Source organism: Eptatretus burgeri, chromosome 2 (genome assembly GCF_056783735.1).
Source record: "Eptatretus burgeri isolate ZD-2024b chromosome 2, Ebu_testis_v1, whole genome shotgun sequence".
Lineage (NCBI taxonomy): Eukaryota > Metazoa > Chordata > Myxini > Myxiniformes > Myxinidae > Eptatretus > Eptatretus burgeri.
Window position 1 is genome coordinate 125,628,164 of NC_140962.1, and position 19,340 is coordinate 125,647,503.

Below are 19,340 nucleotides of genomic sequence, written 5' to 3' on the forward strand. Positions count from 1 at the left end.
CCCACGGGACTCGGCACACGAACTCTGCACACGGGACTCATAACGGGACTCTTCACGAACTCTGCCACAGGACTCCCACGAACTCAGCCCTATGATGGGACTCCCACCCGAACAAAGAAAGGGTCTCCTCTTTATCCTTTGCACCCCCTCCCCTGCACCCGGCGTGACTCATGCCCTCGTGATCCACCCCCCGCTCAACCAGGGCTGGGAGGGAGTTGTTGACGTCACCGCAGGGTTCTTCTTCCTCTTCGCAGAAGAGGGGGAGGGACATCTCCATTGTTTGCTCCCTAACTATTAAATCGATCCGCAGTGCATCTAATCGATCTCTGAACATTTAAACAATGAAAGGTGAGCTATCTAGGGAACATGCAGTTATCGACATAGCTGACGAAGGGAACCTGTATGTTGTGTGCAATTGAATTCCAAATTCGTAACAATATATATATATATATATATATATATATATATATATATATATATATATATATATATATATATATATATATATATATATATATATATATATATATTGGAAAATGTAGGCTTAGTTTAGTACAAATCATTGTGAATGTTACCACATCTCAGTGTTTTAGACTCAATGGTACCGGGTAATAAATGTTATGTGATCAAATTTACTTTCCTTGTGGACAGTTGATTGTTTGTGTATTGCAAATTTGAGTAATAGTATTTACACTGAGTCTGTTTAAAAATTCCACAACACAGGCTTTCAATGACATATTGGATGCTGCTATCTTGTCTGTGCCTGGTTGTGGTGAGGATGTTGAGGTCACGGAAAGATTCACTTCCTTTGGCAGTGACATTCATGCCTCTGTAGGTTGTGAACCGGAGGTCAATAGAATCCTGGGTCAGGCCGGGGAGTCATGGATTCACTGCATCATGGGGTGTAGCACTATCGGCACCTATGCAGGAGGCCGAAAATCCAAGTATCCAGGTCCTTGGTACTTCCAATTTTGTTCTACAGATGTGAGACTTGGACTCTGACAAAGGACCTGAGATGGAGACTTAATTCCTTCGGTACCAGGGCTCTTCGGAGAATCCTCGGATATCACTGGTCAGACTTTGTTTCCAACAAGCGGTTTCTGAGAGAGACTCAAATGAGATTTGTTACCTGTGTCGTCTGTGAGTGCCAGTTGCGGCAAAATGAATATGTGGCTCGATTTCCTGAGGCTGATCCTGCTCACTAGATTCTCTCAGCGAGGGAGCCTCGTGAGTGGAGAAGGCCAACGGGAGGACCGCGAGCCTTGTGGTTGCACCAGGTTGATCGGCATCTCAAAGAGATGGGAATGAGGCAGGCATCTGCCTGTGGAATAGCCAGACGTAGGCCTCTGGAGTACCGACGAAAAGTGGATGCAGCGACGTGCTGCTCCGATGCATGCTCCCTAACCTAACCTAACCTAACCTAACCTAACCTAACCTGGGTTCAATTCTTATTTCAGCTAAAAACTGTCATTCTTGTATCTCAAAGTTAGGGAAAGGCATCAATATATTTGCTGTCTCTCAGATGCACGTAAAATTGAGCGTCCCGTATGCCAGCATTAGTCCCATCAACTTTCGACTCTGTCCCGCTGATCTGACTTCCCTTCTTACTTCTTCTTCCCCTCAACAAGCCAAATTTCGTCTTGTGCCAAATCTATGCCCTTCCTTTACAAACCCCTTGGAGAAATACAATGGGGTTCACAGAAATGATACTTCTTTGTAATGGGGCTTTAAACAAGCAATGTAACATGTGTAAGGTAATACATCACATTGTTCTTCTATCATACTTTCAGTTAAACACACCGTTTTATTAAATTTTATCAAAAACAATTAAAACAGACATCCCCATAGACTTGTACGAACTCCAATTAGTGCATTGCTCTATCATTGTCGAAGGAATGTTTACTCTGGAGACGTGGAACCCTCTTAAATATCTCTAATGTGGGTGAATCAATCTAAGATGATCAGCAACAGATGGCAAGATGAATATCAGTAATCATGTAAAAAATTCGGATTTGTCTCTTCAATATATCAACATTGCTTTCGGAACATTTTTCATTCTCCTGGCAATAATAACAGTTGTAGGAAATATTCTAGTGATTGGAGCTGTTTCATGCAACAAACGATTGATGCAAGGAGTTACTAACTGTTTTGTGAGTTCACTCGCCTGTGCAGATCTACTAATTGGTGCACTCATCATGCCTCCTGGTGCTTCTCTTCTTATCACCGGTTATTGGAGTGCTGGCTCAACAATGTGTGCAATGTGGACTTCTATCGATGTTCTTTCTTCAACCGCCAGTATCGAGACCCTGTGCGCAATCGCAATTGATCGATATGTAGCCATCACGTCTCCACTGCGCTATCAGTCCATCATGACTCGACGCCGAGCTTACATCCTCATTATGTGTGTGTGGTTAATTTCTGGTACAATTTCCATCCTCCCAATTCACCTTGGCTGGTGGCGTTCAGACGATCCTGTAGCTCAGGCTTGTTATGATGATCCAACGTGTTGCGATTTCATCACAAACAAATATTTTGCCATTATTAGCTCTTCAATATCTTTCTACATCCCACTTATCATCATGATATTCGTATACAATCGAGTATTAAAGGAGGCTGAACGTCAGGTACGTGCTTTTGGTGTCCTCAACTTCATGAAGCAAGACTAGTGTCTTATTTATTTGTCACTTAAATATTCCATGAATTATAATAGGTAATTATAAAGGTGAATTATTTGTTCAAAAATATAGCAAGCTTCCTTATGGTGGTGTTATCCTTTTTAGAATATGAACAATTGAGTGGAAGAGTAAATTTTGCAACTTTATCATAATTTAAAATAAAATCTTTGACAAATGTCTTCATGAATCACAAAATTAACTTTTATGATGAATAACTGAATGAGTCCAATGGGTGATCAGAAAGTCTGTGGAATTTGTTTGAAGAAATGTTCGTTTTTTTATTTTAAATTCCTTTTAAATCAACTCCACAAGTTATTTTCATCATTACACCATTTTAGTCACTCGATTGATGATTGTTTCATTTTTAGAATAAATTTACGGTTGCACTTTTATGCTAGTTCACTGCCATATTGAACAGTTTTAAATCTATGGGTCGAAATGAATCATGAAAGATTCTGGCTTGTTGGAGTTGTCACGTTATTTATTCCGAAAACATCCATTGACGCACTCGGAAAAGTTATACAGTTTAATCAGCTGCTTGTATCTGACAATACATCATACCTTTACACTTTTAGTTTTAGATTTTTTGAGTTTTATTAACTCAGACTACTTTCAGGACATGAGAGTAAAGTAAGCTTTAAAATACAAGTGTCTTCAAAACGAGTGACGTCTGGATACAGATGACCAGATACAATGTATTTTTAAGCACGACAGCTTACAAAATTCCTCGATGACAGGAAATAAATTAACAAGTTATGAGAGCCTGAATAAGATGTTACCAATAAACTTCACCACATTAACAAGCTGATCAACATTACCGACATTTAATAGCTCATTCATTTTATGCATTAAGGGATTTTTCCCAAAAATGACGTTTCATACACTTCTTACGAGCTTCATTGAATGCTGGACAGACAAGATGATAATGAAATTCGGCACCAGTAGCATTCGCCTCGCATAATGGACATAACTGTTGAAAAATATCTTTCGAATAGCGACCATAAAAAAACAGCAAGATTATGGTTGCCACAGCAAAATTTATGCACATTAACTCGAAGAACTGGAGAGAGTTGCAGTAAATAAAGTTCGAAGTAAAGCTTGTTCTTAAATATACTGTAATTTGAGCACAGGGGGTAACTGTTGACTACCATACCAAATCTGATACTCCACTCATGTCAATAATTTTGCATTTCATGCCATACTTGAACAATGATTTATCAAAGTTAATGAAATCATACCATATCTTTAAATAACCCCAGTGATCAACAATACTTTTCAAAGATGATATCCATTTAGACTCAAATATTTCACTTTCATGAAGACACTTTGCAAATTAAAAAACAATAGCAGAAAATTCGTTCTGCTTGCCACTTAAAATTTGCAACCAAAAATTTACTATTCTCTTGTCAATAAAGTCTCGCATCGGGTAACTTCCTATTTCCCCAAGTACCGTACAGTTAGCAGTCATTTTAATGAGGTGTAATATTTGTTCAAAAAAATTTATGATGGAAAATTTCAATATGAGTGGTATTGCAACAACCCCAAACCTCATGACCTGACTCTGGGGACTACCAACATGCATGAAAAATTTGGTGGATATCAGGAGGAAATTGTAAGTTGAAGGGGGCAGTGGGGGGGGGGGAGGAGACCACACTATTGGTATGGTCACTCTGATATGGCAGACAACACGTTTTTTTTTTCCTGTGCCGATGACCTGACCTGAGGCACTACTAACACGTATGCAAAATTTGGTGGAGATCAGACCAGCCCTGTTTTTTTTCCATGATTTTCAGATGTACTTACATACATACAAATCTAATATAGTAGGATTTCCATATATATTTCATACTGATGAAAGCACCCTTTTCTTTTTTGTATTATTTGTAGAACATCATTGTCTCCTTCCAGTAATATTGACTATCGATCATTTATCAACTTAGTTAATGTTTGAATCATTGCATGTGAGTCTGTCCACAAACATTGCATGTATTCTCATGTTTTCTGTTTTAGCAATGTTGACTTTCAGTTCCACTTGTGCATGATGCCAGAGAAGAGTCACTTTAGTCTGTACCTCTTGGCTTGTCTGGGAGATGAGGAAAATATTATCTGCAAAACTCAGTTCTTCAAGCTGTTCGTTTTGGTTCCCTTCTATTATGCATGAATTCTGGTCGATTGTCATTGTTAACATCTAATATATTTGCAGGAGGAATAGCAAAGGTGACAGTATGCAGCCCTGTCTATCCCTTGCAGTAATTTCAAAAGGCAGGAAATGTCTTGTTACTGCAGATGACATTACATTTAAATCCTTCATAGATCATTGCTATTATCATCTAAAAAACCTTCTCTGGTATTCCATAGTGAGTATTTTCTGCATTTATTCTCTGCTCACACTATTAAATACTTTTTCAAGGTCGAGGCAAGTTAGATAATGACTTGAATTCCATTAATTGTTTTGGTCGATGATAGTCTGTAGCATGAAGATCTGGTCTCTCAACCATCTATTCCTTCAGAAGCCAGACTGTTCTTTGTAAATAACCCCCTCCACTACATTTTGCATTCCATTCAACATTATCTTGCAGAGTACTTTGTTTCCAATTGGTAGCAGTTATTCCTTTCCAATTTCCACACTCTGTTAGATCCCATTTCTTTGGTAACTTGATTACGAGTCTGATTTTCCATTCTTAAGGTTTCACATCTTTGTTCCATATTTTGTTAAACAATTTATATGTTTCATGAATTGACATTTCCAGCCCATATTTGTACAAGTCTGCATTAACGCTATCTACTCCTTGTGCCTTTCTGCTCTTCATTCTTTTGATGGCATCTTTCACCTCTGACTGTCTAGCAAGTCCTGTGTCAATAGTGGCACAAGAGGATTAGCTTAAATCTCGAAGAAAATGGTGAAAGCTGATTTTTTTTTTTCAGGAAAGTTGCGTTGATGTCTACCTAACACTGTCGAGTGAAGTGCCCAAAAATCCCACTTGAGGAAAACACAGAATCCAAGATGGGCACCGTTGCAATTCGTGAATATCAGGAAAACACTAAAAGGGCCATAACTTTATCACTTATCATAGGAAGATGATTCTGTGGTCTCGACCCAGGTTTTGGGGTATGAGGATTTCAAAGGAACCCTCACTCCTCACAGATCAGGGGGCTTGCACTGTGATCATGACAGAAAGAATTGCCGTTGACCACACCCTCATCAACCCCTTCCCCAACCAATGGGCTGTTGATTATGCTGGGCACTAGCCTGTACCACTTGGTCATTAGCTACTTGAGCCGTGGTGGCGATTTTGTTGTTGAGGATCTGGTTATGACTTTCAACCCTCAACTCTGACTCTGCAAATGAAGGTTCTTTTAACTCTTAACTACGACTCTGCAACTGGACCGGACAGCATCAGATAACGTGTCTTAAAATCCTGCTTTGCTGCTCTTTACATCCTCTCTTGCCCTTTTCACCCTATCATTTGCCCAAGGTCATCTTCCATCTGCTTAGAAATCAGCCAAAATCACTGCATTACAAAAGATACAAAAACTGAATGCCTTAACTATAGACCTATCAGCTTATTTCCAATCATCAACAAAGTCATGGAATCCATCATTGCAGTTGATATAAAATCCTTCCATTTCTCCAACAACCTCATCTCAGAACACCTGTGGTTTCAGAACATGCTTCTACTCAACTGAAAATAGATTGAGGCATTCAATATGAGACAAGAGATCAGGGTCGTCTCCCTGAACATATCTAATGCTATTGATACAGTCTGGCATCCTGCCTTACTCTCCAAACTCTCTACTTGTGGCATCCATCTCTACACATGGCTAACTGACTAACTCCACTCTCGAAGCCAACTTATGGCTCTCACCGGGATCCTTTCACCTCCTCTCCCTGACAAGGCTGAAGTGCCCCAAGGCAGTGTTCTGGGCCCATTCCTTTTCCTGATATTCATAAATGATCTCTCTGACTCCTGGAAAAATCCTCTCTTTGGATTTGCTGATGACTCTACCCATTGTCGTGACATCCCTCATCCTTCAGACAGGTACATTGCAGTCTCTTTCCTCTATTCAGACCTTGACAAAAAACACAAGATGGTCCAACAATTGGAATATGTCAAGCAATGCTGACAAAAGTCACACTCTCTTATTATCAGGTCAGGCAAGATTAGATATGTGACTTGCTACAGGTACCATATAAACCTGTACAAACCTGTTTCATGGTTGGGTTGTTGGCAACTAAACCGTCTCCCCCATCAGGTTTCCTGGTGAGGAGGGTGTATGGATGTGGACACCCAGCAGGATTAAAAACAAAACCTGTCAAAGGGTGAAGAAGCTCCTTGTGAGCCAAAAGCCATCCATATCTGGTGCCCAACTGTGTCTGTGGATGTTCTCCTGCAGTGGGTAACCATTCCAAGGAGGTTGGTGGCAGGATTTGCACTCCGATTACCGGAAAACACATCATTCTGCAAAACCCACAAATGCAAAGAACACTGAAAACCCACTCCGTGGGAGTCCCTCCTGTGCTGCTGCCCTTCGCAGGGCAGCTCACCAGATGACGGGATTGTGGCAAAGCCTCCGGGACCTCCATTCCTTGATGATGGGAGGAAAAGCACGGGATAAACATCCTGGGTCAGATTGTGGTGGTGTGTTGCAGAGTGGTGCTGAGGTGTCATCCACCAGATGTAGGTCTCCTTGGGTTAACCTGAGGTGGTCGCTTTGGGTGGGTACCTGGAATATCTTATCCCGAAGAGAGGATGATCACCTGTCCCTAACTTAAAGCATTTAAACATCAGTATTGCAGCACTCTATGAGGTTCAGAGACCAGATAGTGGCGAGATCATGGTGGGTGCTCACAGCCACTATTGGTATGGTCACTCTGATAGTTACCATGCGCAAGGAGTTGCTGTAGCTGCATCCAATAAGTTGACTCCAATGATAATTTCGGTAACACCGGTCAACGAGCGTATTATGTGCCGAAGGATTTGTCACTCCTTGGGTGTCATTTCCCTTGTCTCTGTACATACTCTGACTGAGGCGAGTGATCTCACCATGAAGGATGTATTCTATGCCGTGCTGTAGTCTGTGGTTGATCAGTACCCCAGGGGAGATACTCTTCGAGTCTTGGGGGATTTCTATGCATCAGTAAGCACTGATTAGGGATGGTTAAGAGACATGAGTTGGTCCCCATGGATCTGGAACTGTGAACCAGAATCGCAATAAGTTCCTTGACTTTGCAAGAAGTCATGGACTTGGGGTGGCTGGTTCATGGTTTCAGCACCCACAGTCTCATCGCTGGACTTGGGATTCCAATGCTAGTGTTGTGGCAAAGGAGATTGACAATGTGCTCGCTGATGGTCACTGGAGGATGATCCAGAAATGCATGGTCAACCGGAGTACTTAGTTCCTCAACACTGACCACAGGCTTATTGTCGCATCTCTGAAGTGGCAGCTGAAATCTGCGAGAATGGTACCACCCAGCTGAGGCTGAATGCTGGCAAGCACAATGATGAGAGGGCAGCTGAGGAGTTTGTGAACAGGCTGAGTGGGGATTTGAGTGTGTGTGTTCTTTGGGAAATCCTGAAGTTTTTTGGGTTTTTTGAGACATTGTCGAGGCTCGTATGAGAGCTAACAAATAATGCACAACAAGAGGGGCAGGAGACAAGAGGGGCAGGGGAGGGAAGGACAAAACCATGGGGAACAGAGACATTAGGAGATCTGCGGAAGGGAGAGGGATCGGGCGGGGAACATGGGGTACACAAGATGGGCACTATAGGGACTTTCAGGATGGAAAGCAGGGAATTTGAAGGAGGTGGGTTCGGGGTGGATTAACGGGGGCAGAAAAGATGGTGGTTTTGGATGGGGGGAGATAAGAGGTGGTGGAGAACAGCTGTTTTGAAGACCTGGAGGGAAGAATGGGATTGAAGAGAGTGTGGGAGTTTATTCCAAAGGTGGGAAAAAAGAAGAATGAAAGAGTGAAGATGAGCAGTGATTCGTGATTTTGGTAGTTTTACCAGAAGGGGAATGCTGGCCAACCATGAGAATTCTGCTGAGATATGGGGGGGGGGGATACCGCAGACAAAGCAGGGGGGGGCGAGACTGGAGATGAGACAGTAGAAGACAGAAAGACCACGGACCTGCCTGCAATGAGGGAGTGAGAGGCGCAAAGACTCTGCCTTACCACAGGAGATACCAATGATCCGAAATGCCTTGGTTTCCACAGCGTGAAGCTGAGAAAGGTGAGTGACAGGAACACCAGCTGAGAGGAGAGAGCAGTACTCCATCAGGCTGTAGACGAAAGCTTTGTATATGGTCAGGAGTTCAGGTGGATCGAGGAAGGACTTTGCAGGATGGAGGATTTCCAGTCGGTGACTGGCTTTGGAGGCCAGGTTGGAAATGTGGCTTTCCCAGGAAAGATCATGGCAGATAGTGAGACCCAGAAGCTTGAATTAAAGGACTTCTTGCAGAGAATTGTTGAGAAAGGAGATGGGGTTGGGGGGGGGGGTGTTCCAAATGGTCCTTTCTGAACGTGTTCGTGAGAGTGCAAGATTTATCAGGATTGAAGGACATGTTCCACGTGTTGAACTAGTTTTTCAAGGAATTCTAGCCTGGACAGGAAGAGGGGATGAGAGAACTCCATTTCGGGCCATACATTAGCTGTGACAGCATCGGAAGTCTGCGAGCCATGAATGGAGATGGCCTTGGATACCATAGGAAGAGAGTTTGGTGAGCATGGCTGGGTGCCAGACCATGTCAAAAGCACACAATATGTCTTGGGATATGGGTCTGATTTCATGTCTGGCATTGAGTACCTCAATCCATTGATGGGAGAGCAGAAGCAGCATATGCAGGGTAGAGTGACCTGGTCTGAAACCAAATTGATGATCAGAAATCAATCCATTGGAGAAGAGGAAGGATTTAATGTCTGAAGCGATGATGGATTCCATAACCTTGCTGATGATTGGGAGAAGGCTGATTGGTCTGTAGTTGCAGGGATCTGTTTTTGCACCTTTTTTATGCAAAGCAGTAATGTTTGCTGATTTCCAAGCAGATGGCAGATGACATTGAGCAAATGAGAGGGTGAATAGAACAGGGAGAGGGTGAGCAAGAGCAGAGGAGCAGGTTTTTAGGACACGTGGGCTGATGCCGACTGGACCGGTTGCAGAATCTGAGTCAAGGTTTGACAGCGAGCTCTCTTTGTCAGAAGAAAAGGACACAGAGTCCAGGGACAGCTGGGTGCAACTGGTTAAGGTGGGTACAGAAAGCGTAGGTTTCGGACACCAGATTTCGATGCAAACACTGAGTTCAGGCATTAAGCCTTTTCACGTGCGGTATCAGCAGTGTGGCCATTTGAGGTAAGGGTGGGGATCGAGGGGGAACATACACCAGAAACAGATTTGATTAGATGCCACCAGGACTTGGAGGAGGGAGAGAGGTTTGAGACTTCAGACTTGAGATTAGAAAGATGTTGTTTTCTGGCTCTCCTGAGGGGAGACACACACTTGTTCCGAGCTTTATAGAAGGAACTGAGATTACCCTCAGTTGGGTTTGCTTTCCATGAGGAAAAGGCAAGTTGTTTCAGGACAACTGCCTCGCCACAAGCTTTCGTGAACCATGGGCGGGAGGAAGGCTCGGACAACTGAAGATGAGAGGGGATAAATCTGTGCAGGAGAGAGAACAAGTTTCTCTGAAAGAATTCTCAGGATGAGTTGATGTTGGAGAAAGTAGTGATGGGAGACCAGTCTAGAAGTTTGATGGCTGCTTGGAGACCCTGCCAGTCAGCCTGAGTGAAATGCCAGACTCGGCAGCGCTCTGGTTGTTCTCTAATAACAGCCAGAGAGATGTACACTTTGACAATCACGTTGTGAGAAGAACCGATTGGAGCAGGGAAGAACAGCAGATATTTTCAGGGAAATTTGTTAAATTAGATCCAGAAGAGAGGTAGTACCATTGCTTGAGATCCAGGTCAGGAAGTTGATCAATTGAGTAAGTCCCAATGAGTCACAGAAGTCTTTTGTTGAAGTGCCATGGCAGGTGAGAGAGGAACCCACACCGGCCAACTGGCATGATGACAATTGAAGTCACCACATATTAGGAAGAGAGAGTTCGGATGAGAGGATAGAAGTTGGTCCATGTTTTTGGATAGTGAGATATAAATGGAGTCATCACTGTTTGGTGGATGGAACAGCACACATATAAACATGAGGTGGGAGTGGAGGGGAAGCCATAGCCAGAGGTATTCCTGGAGATGTGGGGGAGTGAGGGCAGTGCATGGAGAGTGAAGAATAGAGTCTTTGATGAATAGAGAAACTCCTCCACTAGGACGGGGCTCACTTCTGTCATACCAGGGGAGGGAGTCACCTGGGAGAGATACTCGGGAGTCAAAGACGTCTTGAGGGAGGAAAGTTTCAGTTAGGCAGATTATGTCTGGTTTGTCAGTGGTAACCTGTATGGAAAGAGATTGTGGAAGAGTTGTCGAATGACTTCAAGACCACCATCCTTGATGTTCCCAGTTGATGTCTTGGAACTCACCATAGGGTGAAGAAGAATTTTGTCCATCCAAGGTATGCTGGATATCATTGAACAGAGTTGCAGGGCCAAGCTTAATGGCATAGCTGAGCTTTTCAGAGAGTTGAGGCATAAAGCTGCAAGTGCACTGAGTGAGGACAAGGAGGCCTATATGCGAGGAATCTGTGAGGGGGTAGAGCATCACCTGTGGTCAAGTGATTCACGACCTGCATCCAGGGGAATTCACATATTGCATTCTTCCAAGCCCATCCCTCCGTGTACTGCAGTTAGAGCGGAGGGTGGTGGGCTCTTTATAGAGTAGTCCAAAGTGAATACCCACTGGTCCGGTTACTTTGAGCAGCTGTACTCGCTGTGCCGGTTACTTTGAGCAGCTGTACCAGGCTGATCGACCAGCTGTTGAGTTGTATGTCAGGGGTGTACTATCCCTATTGCTGACCCTCCAATCAACAGTGATCCACCTTCTTTTGTGGAAACAAAGGCTGTGGAGAACCAGTTGAAATGGAGTAAAGCTCCTGGGAAATGTGGCGTCCATGCTGAACTTCTCAAAGCTGGTGGAAATACTGTACTCGTGTTGTATGCAGTTCTGTGCTCTGCCTGGAATGCAGGCATCATCCCAACTGACTGGAAGAGGAGCCTTGTTGTCCTTCTTTGGAAAGGGAATGGTGATTGCCAGGACAGCAACCACTACCGAGGGGTGATGCTGCTCTCAGTGCTGTGCAAGGTCTTTCCTCAGATAATTCTTGATATGGTTCTCTGCCATCTGCATGAGCACCAGCGCCCAGAGCAGTCAGGCTTCATACCAAAGAGGTCAATTATTGACCATATCCTTGCTCTTTGGGTCCTCATTAAATGAAGACGAGAGTTCCGGCAGGGGCTGCATGCAGCCTATGTTGATCTCCGCATAGCATTTGATTCAGTGAATCGGGATGCCCACTGAAGGATTCTTGGTCTTCTTGGGGTGCCACGAAAACTGATGAATCAGAGGTCTGAATTATTCTCTGGTACTGAGGGTGCTGTGTGATGTGATGATACCATTTCTGACTTATTTCCAGCTGTTACTGGAGTTCCTCTTCAAATATGTTTGATCAACGAGTCAAAATGCATCATAAAACCTAAAGTGTTTTTGTTCCTTTCAGGCGAAGCTGATCATCCAGCGGGATAAGCAACTCGGAGTGAATGGACAAAACCTACAGGATCAACCGAAAAACCTGACGGTGTCCATCAGTGAGAAGAGGGCATTAAAAACACTGAGTCTGGTCATGGGGGTTTTCATTATATGCTGGCTTCCCTTCTTCATTGCAAACCCTTTAAAGGTTTTATGTGATTTCTGTATTCCCAATCCTCTTTTCATTTTTTTCATATGGCTTGGTTACATTAATTCAACATTTAACCCTTTCCTCTATTCAAGAAACCCTGAATTCATGACAGCATACAAAAACTTCTTGTTTTGCAAGATGGGGCCATCTTTACAAACTTGAATACACAATGTCAACTGCAAAGAGCAATCAGATATTACAGACCCTTGCCAGGACTTGTTTTGTGTGGTGTCTTTTGTGTGGCAAATAAATGGAAGGATGTACTAAAAGAAAGGTTATTAACTACAAAATAAAGGTCTAACGGGCAAAGGTCTGAAAAGGTGTAAAAGAGTGAATGTCTAAAGGTCGAAAGGTGTAAAAGTTGAAGGGTGTTGAGGTGGAAAGGTCTGAAAAGATCGAAAAGGGTTAAAAGGTTCTAAATGGCTCTAAAAGAGTGTAAAGGGGTCTAAAGGGTCAAAGGGATATAAGCAATCAATCGGGTCTAAAGGGTGTAAAGGGCTGAAGGGTCTAAATGATGTAAAGGGCTGAAGGATGTAAAGAGGTTTAAAGGGTCTTAAAATGTCAAAGGGGTCTAATGGGTGTTAAAACGTCTAAAAGGGGTCAAAGTCAAAGCGGTCAAAGTGTCTAAAGGGTATTAACAGGTTCAAAAGATGTGAAAGTCTAAGCGTCTGAAAGGGTGTAAGGGGTCTAAGGAGTCTAAAGGTTTCGAAAGGGTCTAAAGAGGTTTAAAGGGTTTAAGGGGTCTGAAAGCCATGAACGTGTCTAAAGGGTTTGAAGGTCTAAAAGGTATGCTGTAATGGTATGTAATCAATGGATGTAATTAATAGATGTAGTAACAGTCCAATAATATGAAATTAATATCTGTACTCATGGTTCAACTCACGTTCAAACAGTACTTAATTAATAGACGTACTCACATTTCAATGGTGTATACTTAATAGACATACTCAGTTTCCAATGAAACATAATTGCCGGATGCAGTACTCACATTTCATGAGTACGGAATTAATGTACATACTCACATTACAATCGTATATAATTAGTAGACATGCTCATGTTCCAATTAAATGGTATCGTTATGGATTTCAGAATCGGATCCGACTAATACACACAAACATTTAGGTCCTCAGACAGTTATTTCCCTCAATGCATGTCCAAGATAGACCCATCTCCCATGTCTGGTGGGATTCTAACTTTGATGCGTTGAGAAGGGTATAGAATAGATTCCCTTTCTTATGGATTGGCCTTTTTCTCTTTACGACAGACACATCATGCACTCGAGATAGCCGGTAGCCCAACGGAGGCTCATCTACCCCCTTTCCATCGGGACACATTGTCTTGGAGGTGGATGATAAATTCACACATTGGACTTACAGGACATTTGATTAAGAACACCGCGGGCTTTTCCTGAGCAGTTATTCTGACGGTCAAATACGGATGTGGATCATTTACCTCATCCACCTATTTTCCGTCGATGTTCGACACCCACCTCTTTCACCGGCGTTGATGCCAACCTTTTTCCATCGACGTTTGACTCCCCGTTTGGCAGCTCTGTGGATGCTGGCTGGCTCTTGTTCATGTCGGGCTGAACGGATATGTGATGGTTGTTGTTGACGTTTTATGAGCGCTTCACGTTTTCACTCGGTAATTCTGGCAGATGGCTGCTTTCTGCTTTTCGTCCAGCACCGCGGGCATGGCGTCGTGGGCCGGACCTGTGCTGATTTGGGGTTGCATCTCATTCTAGTAAGGAAGGAATTATCGCGAGGTTGACGGTTGATCATGTGCAACGATGCGCCAATAGGCAGTGGATTTGGCTGAAGTCTGCTTGAGGCTCCACCCAGACTGGCTGCCTATAAAAAGGACGGGAGGACCGTTTTTGTGATAGCTGGGTGACGGTTTTTTCAGCTCCAGTGAGTTCTACTCAGACGGTTGGTGAGCTGGCGACAGTTTGTTTTGTGACAGTTGGTGACAGCCTTGCAGCTCTGACCACTCTGACCGCTGGTAACAGCCTCACAGTGCCTCAGCTCCTCATAGTTCCTCACAGCACCTCACAGCTCCTTTCAGCTGTCCGTTGGTTGTGGCTCCTGGTAGCTCCTCATGGTGAGTGACCATTGGAACGTTCCTGCTGGTTCTGCTTGAGACCTGATTCTTGGCGTCCCTGGTTCCTGGGGGTGACGACATGACGTCGATTGGTGTTCAAGCCTGTTTGCGGGTGGAAGCATGGCAAGGCAGGGAGCTGGCAACGGACCAAGGCACGCTCACATATTTTGGGACATTTTATTTGACGCACGATGACTTCTACTTTGGTAAGCGAGACCGGATTGCTCTCCCCCCTGAATGATCTGCTGGGTACCCTCGTTCCGTGTTTAATCATTAAGTAAAGCATAGTGATAAGAATCTGCTCTTTGTCTGTTTTTCTATCAATGCCTGATTAATTCTTTATTTGTTTGAGATGATTTTGATTGATTTGAATTTCCCTATTTTCCCCACAAAGAAATAAAAACTTCTTAAATTTTTTTTTCTTTTCCTTCTTAATAAATTCCTTGTTGATGTTGCAACCTGTCCGTGCTTATCCTTTCCTTCCATTGATCCAGCATTGTCCGAACCTAGATAGACTGGGAGGTAATTACCAAACCAACTAACCTGTCATAATTGGCATGCACCAGCGTTAAATGCTCGGCCGCCCTCATTTAGATCTCATCAATATAAGATTGGTGCATTGCCGAGGGCGCGCTCGCCATTCAAGAAGCCATGTGACCTTTAGTTAAATGACAAATTAGACGGTGGACACTGGAACTCGTGGTTAACTGATTGGCATTCGTGGTTGTAAAGTTGTAAAGGCATTCATGGTAAAAGCGTTCACAAAGTTAATTGAGAGCAGTGGCCCCAGGTCCGGCTCTTCCAAGGAGAAACAGGAATTAACCCCCTCATAATACACTCGGTACCCATGGCCGCAACATTATTAATAGACGTAGTACTCACATTTCATTAGCACATCTATACTAATAAATGTCAGTGTTTGTCAGTGTGTGTGCGTGTGTGTGTGTGTGTGTGTGTGTGTGTGTGTGTGTGTGTGTGTGTGTGTGTGTGTGTGTGTGTGTGTGTGTGTGTGTGTGTGTTCTCCAGAACTCCAAAGCCATGAAACCAAGCAGCCTGAAACTGCATGTTTCAATAGTATGTAATGGGCCATTTGCCTTCTTAACGTGTTTTCTAAGTTACCGAAGGGAACTCCAAGGAAATGCTTGAGTGAAAATTGGGTGTTTCGGTTAATTAAAACACCCCTTTTGAGGATATAATTAATGGCCTTATTTAATTACAAGCAAATACCACCAGTCGATTCACTGATGGTAATACTAATGGGGGGAGGGAGAAAAAGAGGGAGAGAAGGGTGGTGGAGAGAAGTGGGGAGAGTGAAGAGGTCGAGGTGAAAGGAGAGAGGAGGGAGGGGGTGCGAGAAGGGGTGGGGAAGGGAAGACAGTGGGAGGTGAGAGGAAGGAAAGGCAGCCGTGTGGTGAAGTGTTAATTACGATTAATACTGTCTCATCAAAATGATTCTACATAGAATAACAGTGAAGATGGAAACAAAATAATGTCTGAAATCCATTTTCTACTGGTCATAATATAAACACGGCCCAGAGACAAAAAAACACCATACAGATATTTCCAGAGACATAGACAGACAAAGGGGGAGGGGAGAGAGAGAGAGAGAGAGAGAGAGAGAGAGAGAGAGAGAGAGAGAGAGAGAGAGAGAGAGAGAGAGAGAGAGAGAGAGAGAGAGAGAGAGAGAGAGAGAGAGAGAGAGAGAGAGAGAGAAATGGGAGAGGAGAGTGAGAAAGGAGACGTGGGAGCAGGGTATTGTACTGTTTTGGGAGGGTGTAGAGCAAGAATGGGTGAGGGGGAGAGAGAGAGAGAGGGAGAGGGAGAGATAGACGGGGGAAGAGGAGTTTGCAGAAAGAATCAGATCAGACCAGGTGTGGGACATGCACCGCATCAGTGGATCACAGCATCCATTTTCTGCCAGTACTCCAGGGGCCTCCGTCTGGCCATCCCCAGGCAGATGCCTGGCCCATCCCCATCTCCTTGAGATGCTGTTCAAGCTGCTGCAACCATGAGGCACGTGGCCGGCCCATTTTCCTCATCCACTCACGAGGCTCCCTCACTGAGGGAATCTGTTGAGCAGGATCAGCATCAAGAAAACGAGCCACATGTCCTTACATCTGCAGCTGACGCTCACAGACCCTGCAGGTAACAAATCTCATTTGAGTCTCTCTCAGCAACCACTCGTTGGACACAAAGTCCGACCAGCAATAGCCAAGAATAATCTGAAGAGACCTGGTACCATAGGAATTAAGCCTCCTTCTCAGATCCCTGCTTAGAGTCGAAGTCTCACTTCCATAGAGCAAGACTGGATGGATCAAGGACCTGAAGACTCGGACTTTCATCCTCCTGCACAGGTACTGGCAGCACCACACCCCATGATCCAGTCAATCCATGAGTCCCCAGGCCCGACCCAGACGTCTGTTGACCTCTATCTCACAGCCAGCAGAGACATGAATATCACTGCCAAGGTAAGTGAATCTCTCCGTGACCTCAGCATTCTCACCACAAACAGGTACAGACAAGAGAGCAGCGTCCAAGATGTCATTGAAAGCCTGGATCTTAGTTTTGACCCAGGAAACCCATAATCCCAGTGGCTGTGACTCCTCATTCAGCACCTCGAGGGCCCCCAAAGGGATATCTGGAGTCTCTGCAAAGATGACTGCATCATCTGCGAAATCAAGGTCAGAGATCTTAACGTTCAAAAATTATGCACCACAGCTTGATCTCTCCAATATCCTCCCCAGAATCTAGTCAAAACAAGTGCAGAGAAGTGTGGGTGCCAGTACACACCCCTGATGAACTCCCCTAACAACTGGAAATTAGTCAGAGATGGTATTACCACATCTCACAGCACTCTCAGTACCAGAGTATATTTCATACATCAGATTGACAGTTTTAGTGGCACCCCACGAAGACCAAGAATCCTCCAGAGGGCATCCCGAATCACTGAATTGAACACTTTACAGAGATCAACCTAGGCTGCAAGCAGCCCCTTCTGAAACACTCACCTGTGTTCGGTGAGGACCCAAAGAGCAAGGACACGGTCAATCATTGACTTCTTTGGTGTAAATGCCTGACTGCTCTGGATGCTGGTGCTCAAGCAGATGGCGGCGAATCCTATTAATAATTATCCGAGCAAAAACCTTGCCTGACACTGAGAGCAGTGTCACCCCACGGTAGTTGTTGCAGTCTTGGCAATCATCCTTCCCTTTCCAGGGAGGGCCAACAACGCTCCTCTTCCAGTCATTTGGGATGATGCCTGTGTTCTCGGCAGAGCACAGAACTGCATGCAATGACAGGAGTACAGCATTTCCACCAGCCTTGAGGAGTTCAGCATGGATGCCACAGATCCCAGGAGCTTCACCACATTTCAAATAGTTCACCGCAGCCTGTGTTTCCACAAATGAAGGTGGACCACAGTTGATTGGAGGGTCAGCAATGGAGATTGCAACACCCCTGACATTCAACTCCACAGCTGTTGGATCAGCCTGGTACAGCCGCTTAAAATAATTGGCCTGCTTCACTTCAGACACCTCTGTCAAGAGCCCACCACACTCTGCTTTAACTGCAGTCCACCGAGGGACCGGCTTGGAGGAAAGCAATGCGCGAATTCCCCTGAAAGCAGGATGAGAATCACTTGACCACAGGTGATGCTCTACCCCCTCACAGATTCCTCGCACATAGGCCTCCGTGTCCACCCTTAGTGCACATACAGTTTCATGCCTCAGCCCCCTGAACAGCTCAAGTCTGCCATTCAGCCTGGCCCTGCGACTCTGGTCAATGGTATCCAGTGTCCCTTGAGAGACAAAATTCTTCTTCATCCTCCAGTGAGTTCCAAGACATCTACAGGCAACATCAAGGACGATAGTTTTGAAGGCACTCCACAACTCTTCAAGATCCCCTAAAGCAACCAGACCCACCTCCCCCCCACCAAATCTCGACTCAGCCTGTTCGCAAACTCCTCAGGTACCCTCTCATCCTTGAGCTTGCCAACATCCAGCCCAGGCTGGGATGGTACCATTGTCCTTGATTTATGCCGCAACTTCAGAGTTGCTACAACAAGCCTGTGGTCAGTATTGAGGAACTGAGAACTCAGGTAGAGTCTGCAGTTCTGGATCATCCTCCAGCGACCATCAACGAGCACATAGTCAATCTCCTTTGCCCCACCGCCAGCGTTGGAATACCAATTCCAGCATTGAGCCGATGGGCAGTGAAACCATGAACCAGCCACCCTAAGTCCATGACTTCTTGCAAAGTCAAGGAATTTAGTGCTATTCTGGTTCACAGTTCCAGATCCATGGGGACCAACTCATGTCTCTTAACCATCCCTAATCAGTGCTTGGTTTTTCTCTCACAAAGAAACTTGGTCAGGGAGACGGTTTAGTCACCGACAATCCAACCATGTAACAGGTTAGTACAAGTTTACATGGTACCTGTAGCAAGTCAGATGTAATCTGACCTGACCTGACACTCTATGTTATGATGTTCTGCTTAATGAATAACACACACACACACACACACACACACACACACGCACGCACGCACGCACGCACGCACGCACGCACGCACGCACGCACGCACACACACACACACACACACACACACACACACACACACACACACACACACACACACACGTGCTCGGCTGATATCGGCAATCTTTCAGGAATCGGCAGGTTGGAGTCAGTGTGATTACCAACTACAGTATTTACTGTATACAACCCAG

At 44.6% G+C, this 19,340-nt stretch overlaps 1 protein-coding gene across 1 annotated transcript; it reads left to right on the forward strand.

Annotated features, from left to right (window-relative positions):
• Positions 1-1,970: 1,970 nt before the first annotated feature.
• On the forward strand, positions 1,971-15,082 carry LOC147033007 (beta-4C adrenergic receptor-like). Its single transcript, XM_085871116.1, has 2 exons — positions 1,971-2,624; positions 12,335-15,082. Exons 1-2 carry the CDS (start codon positions 1,980-1,982, stop codon positions 12,674-12,676), a joined length of 987 nt encoding a protein of 328 aa, XP_085727242.1. The 5' UTR covers positions 1,971-1,979; the 3' UTR covers positions 12,677-15,082.
• Positions 15,083-19,340: the final 4,258 nt, after the last annotated feature.

Bases quoted from the DNA above. Each gene is read 5' to 3' on its own strand.
- LOC147033007 (XM_085871116.1), top strand. From the start codon at position 1,980: ATGAATATCAGTAATCATGTAAAAAATTCGGATTTGTCTCTTCAATAT. The intron at 2,625-12,334 runs GTACGTGCTTTT...TGTTCCTTTCAG, and splicing joins TAAAGGAGGCTGAACGTCAG to GCGAAGCTGATCATCCAGCG.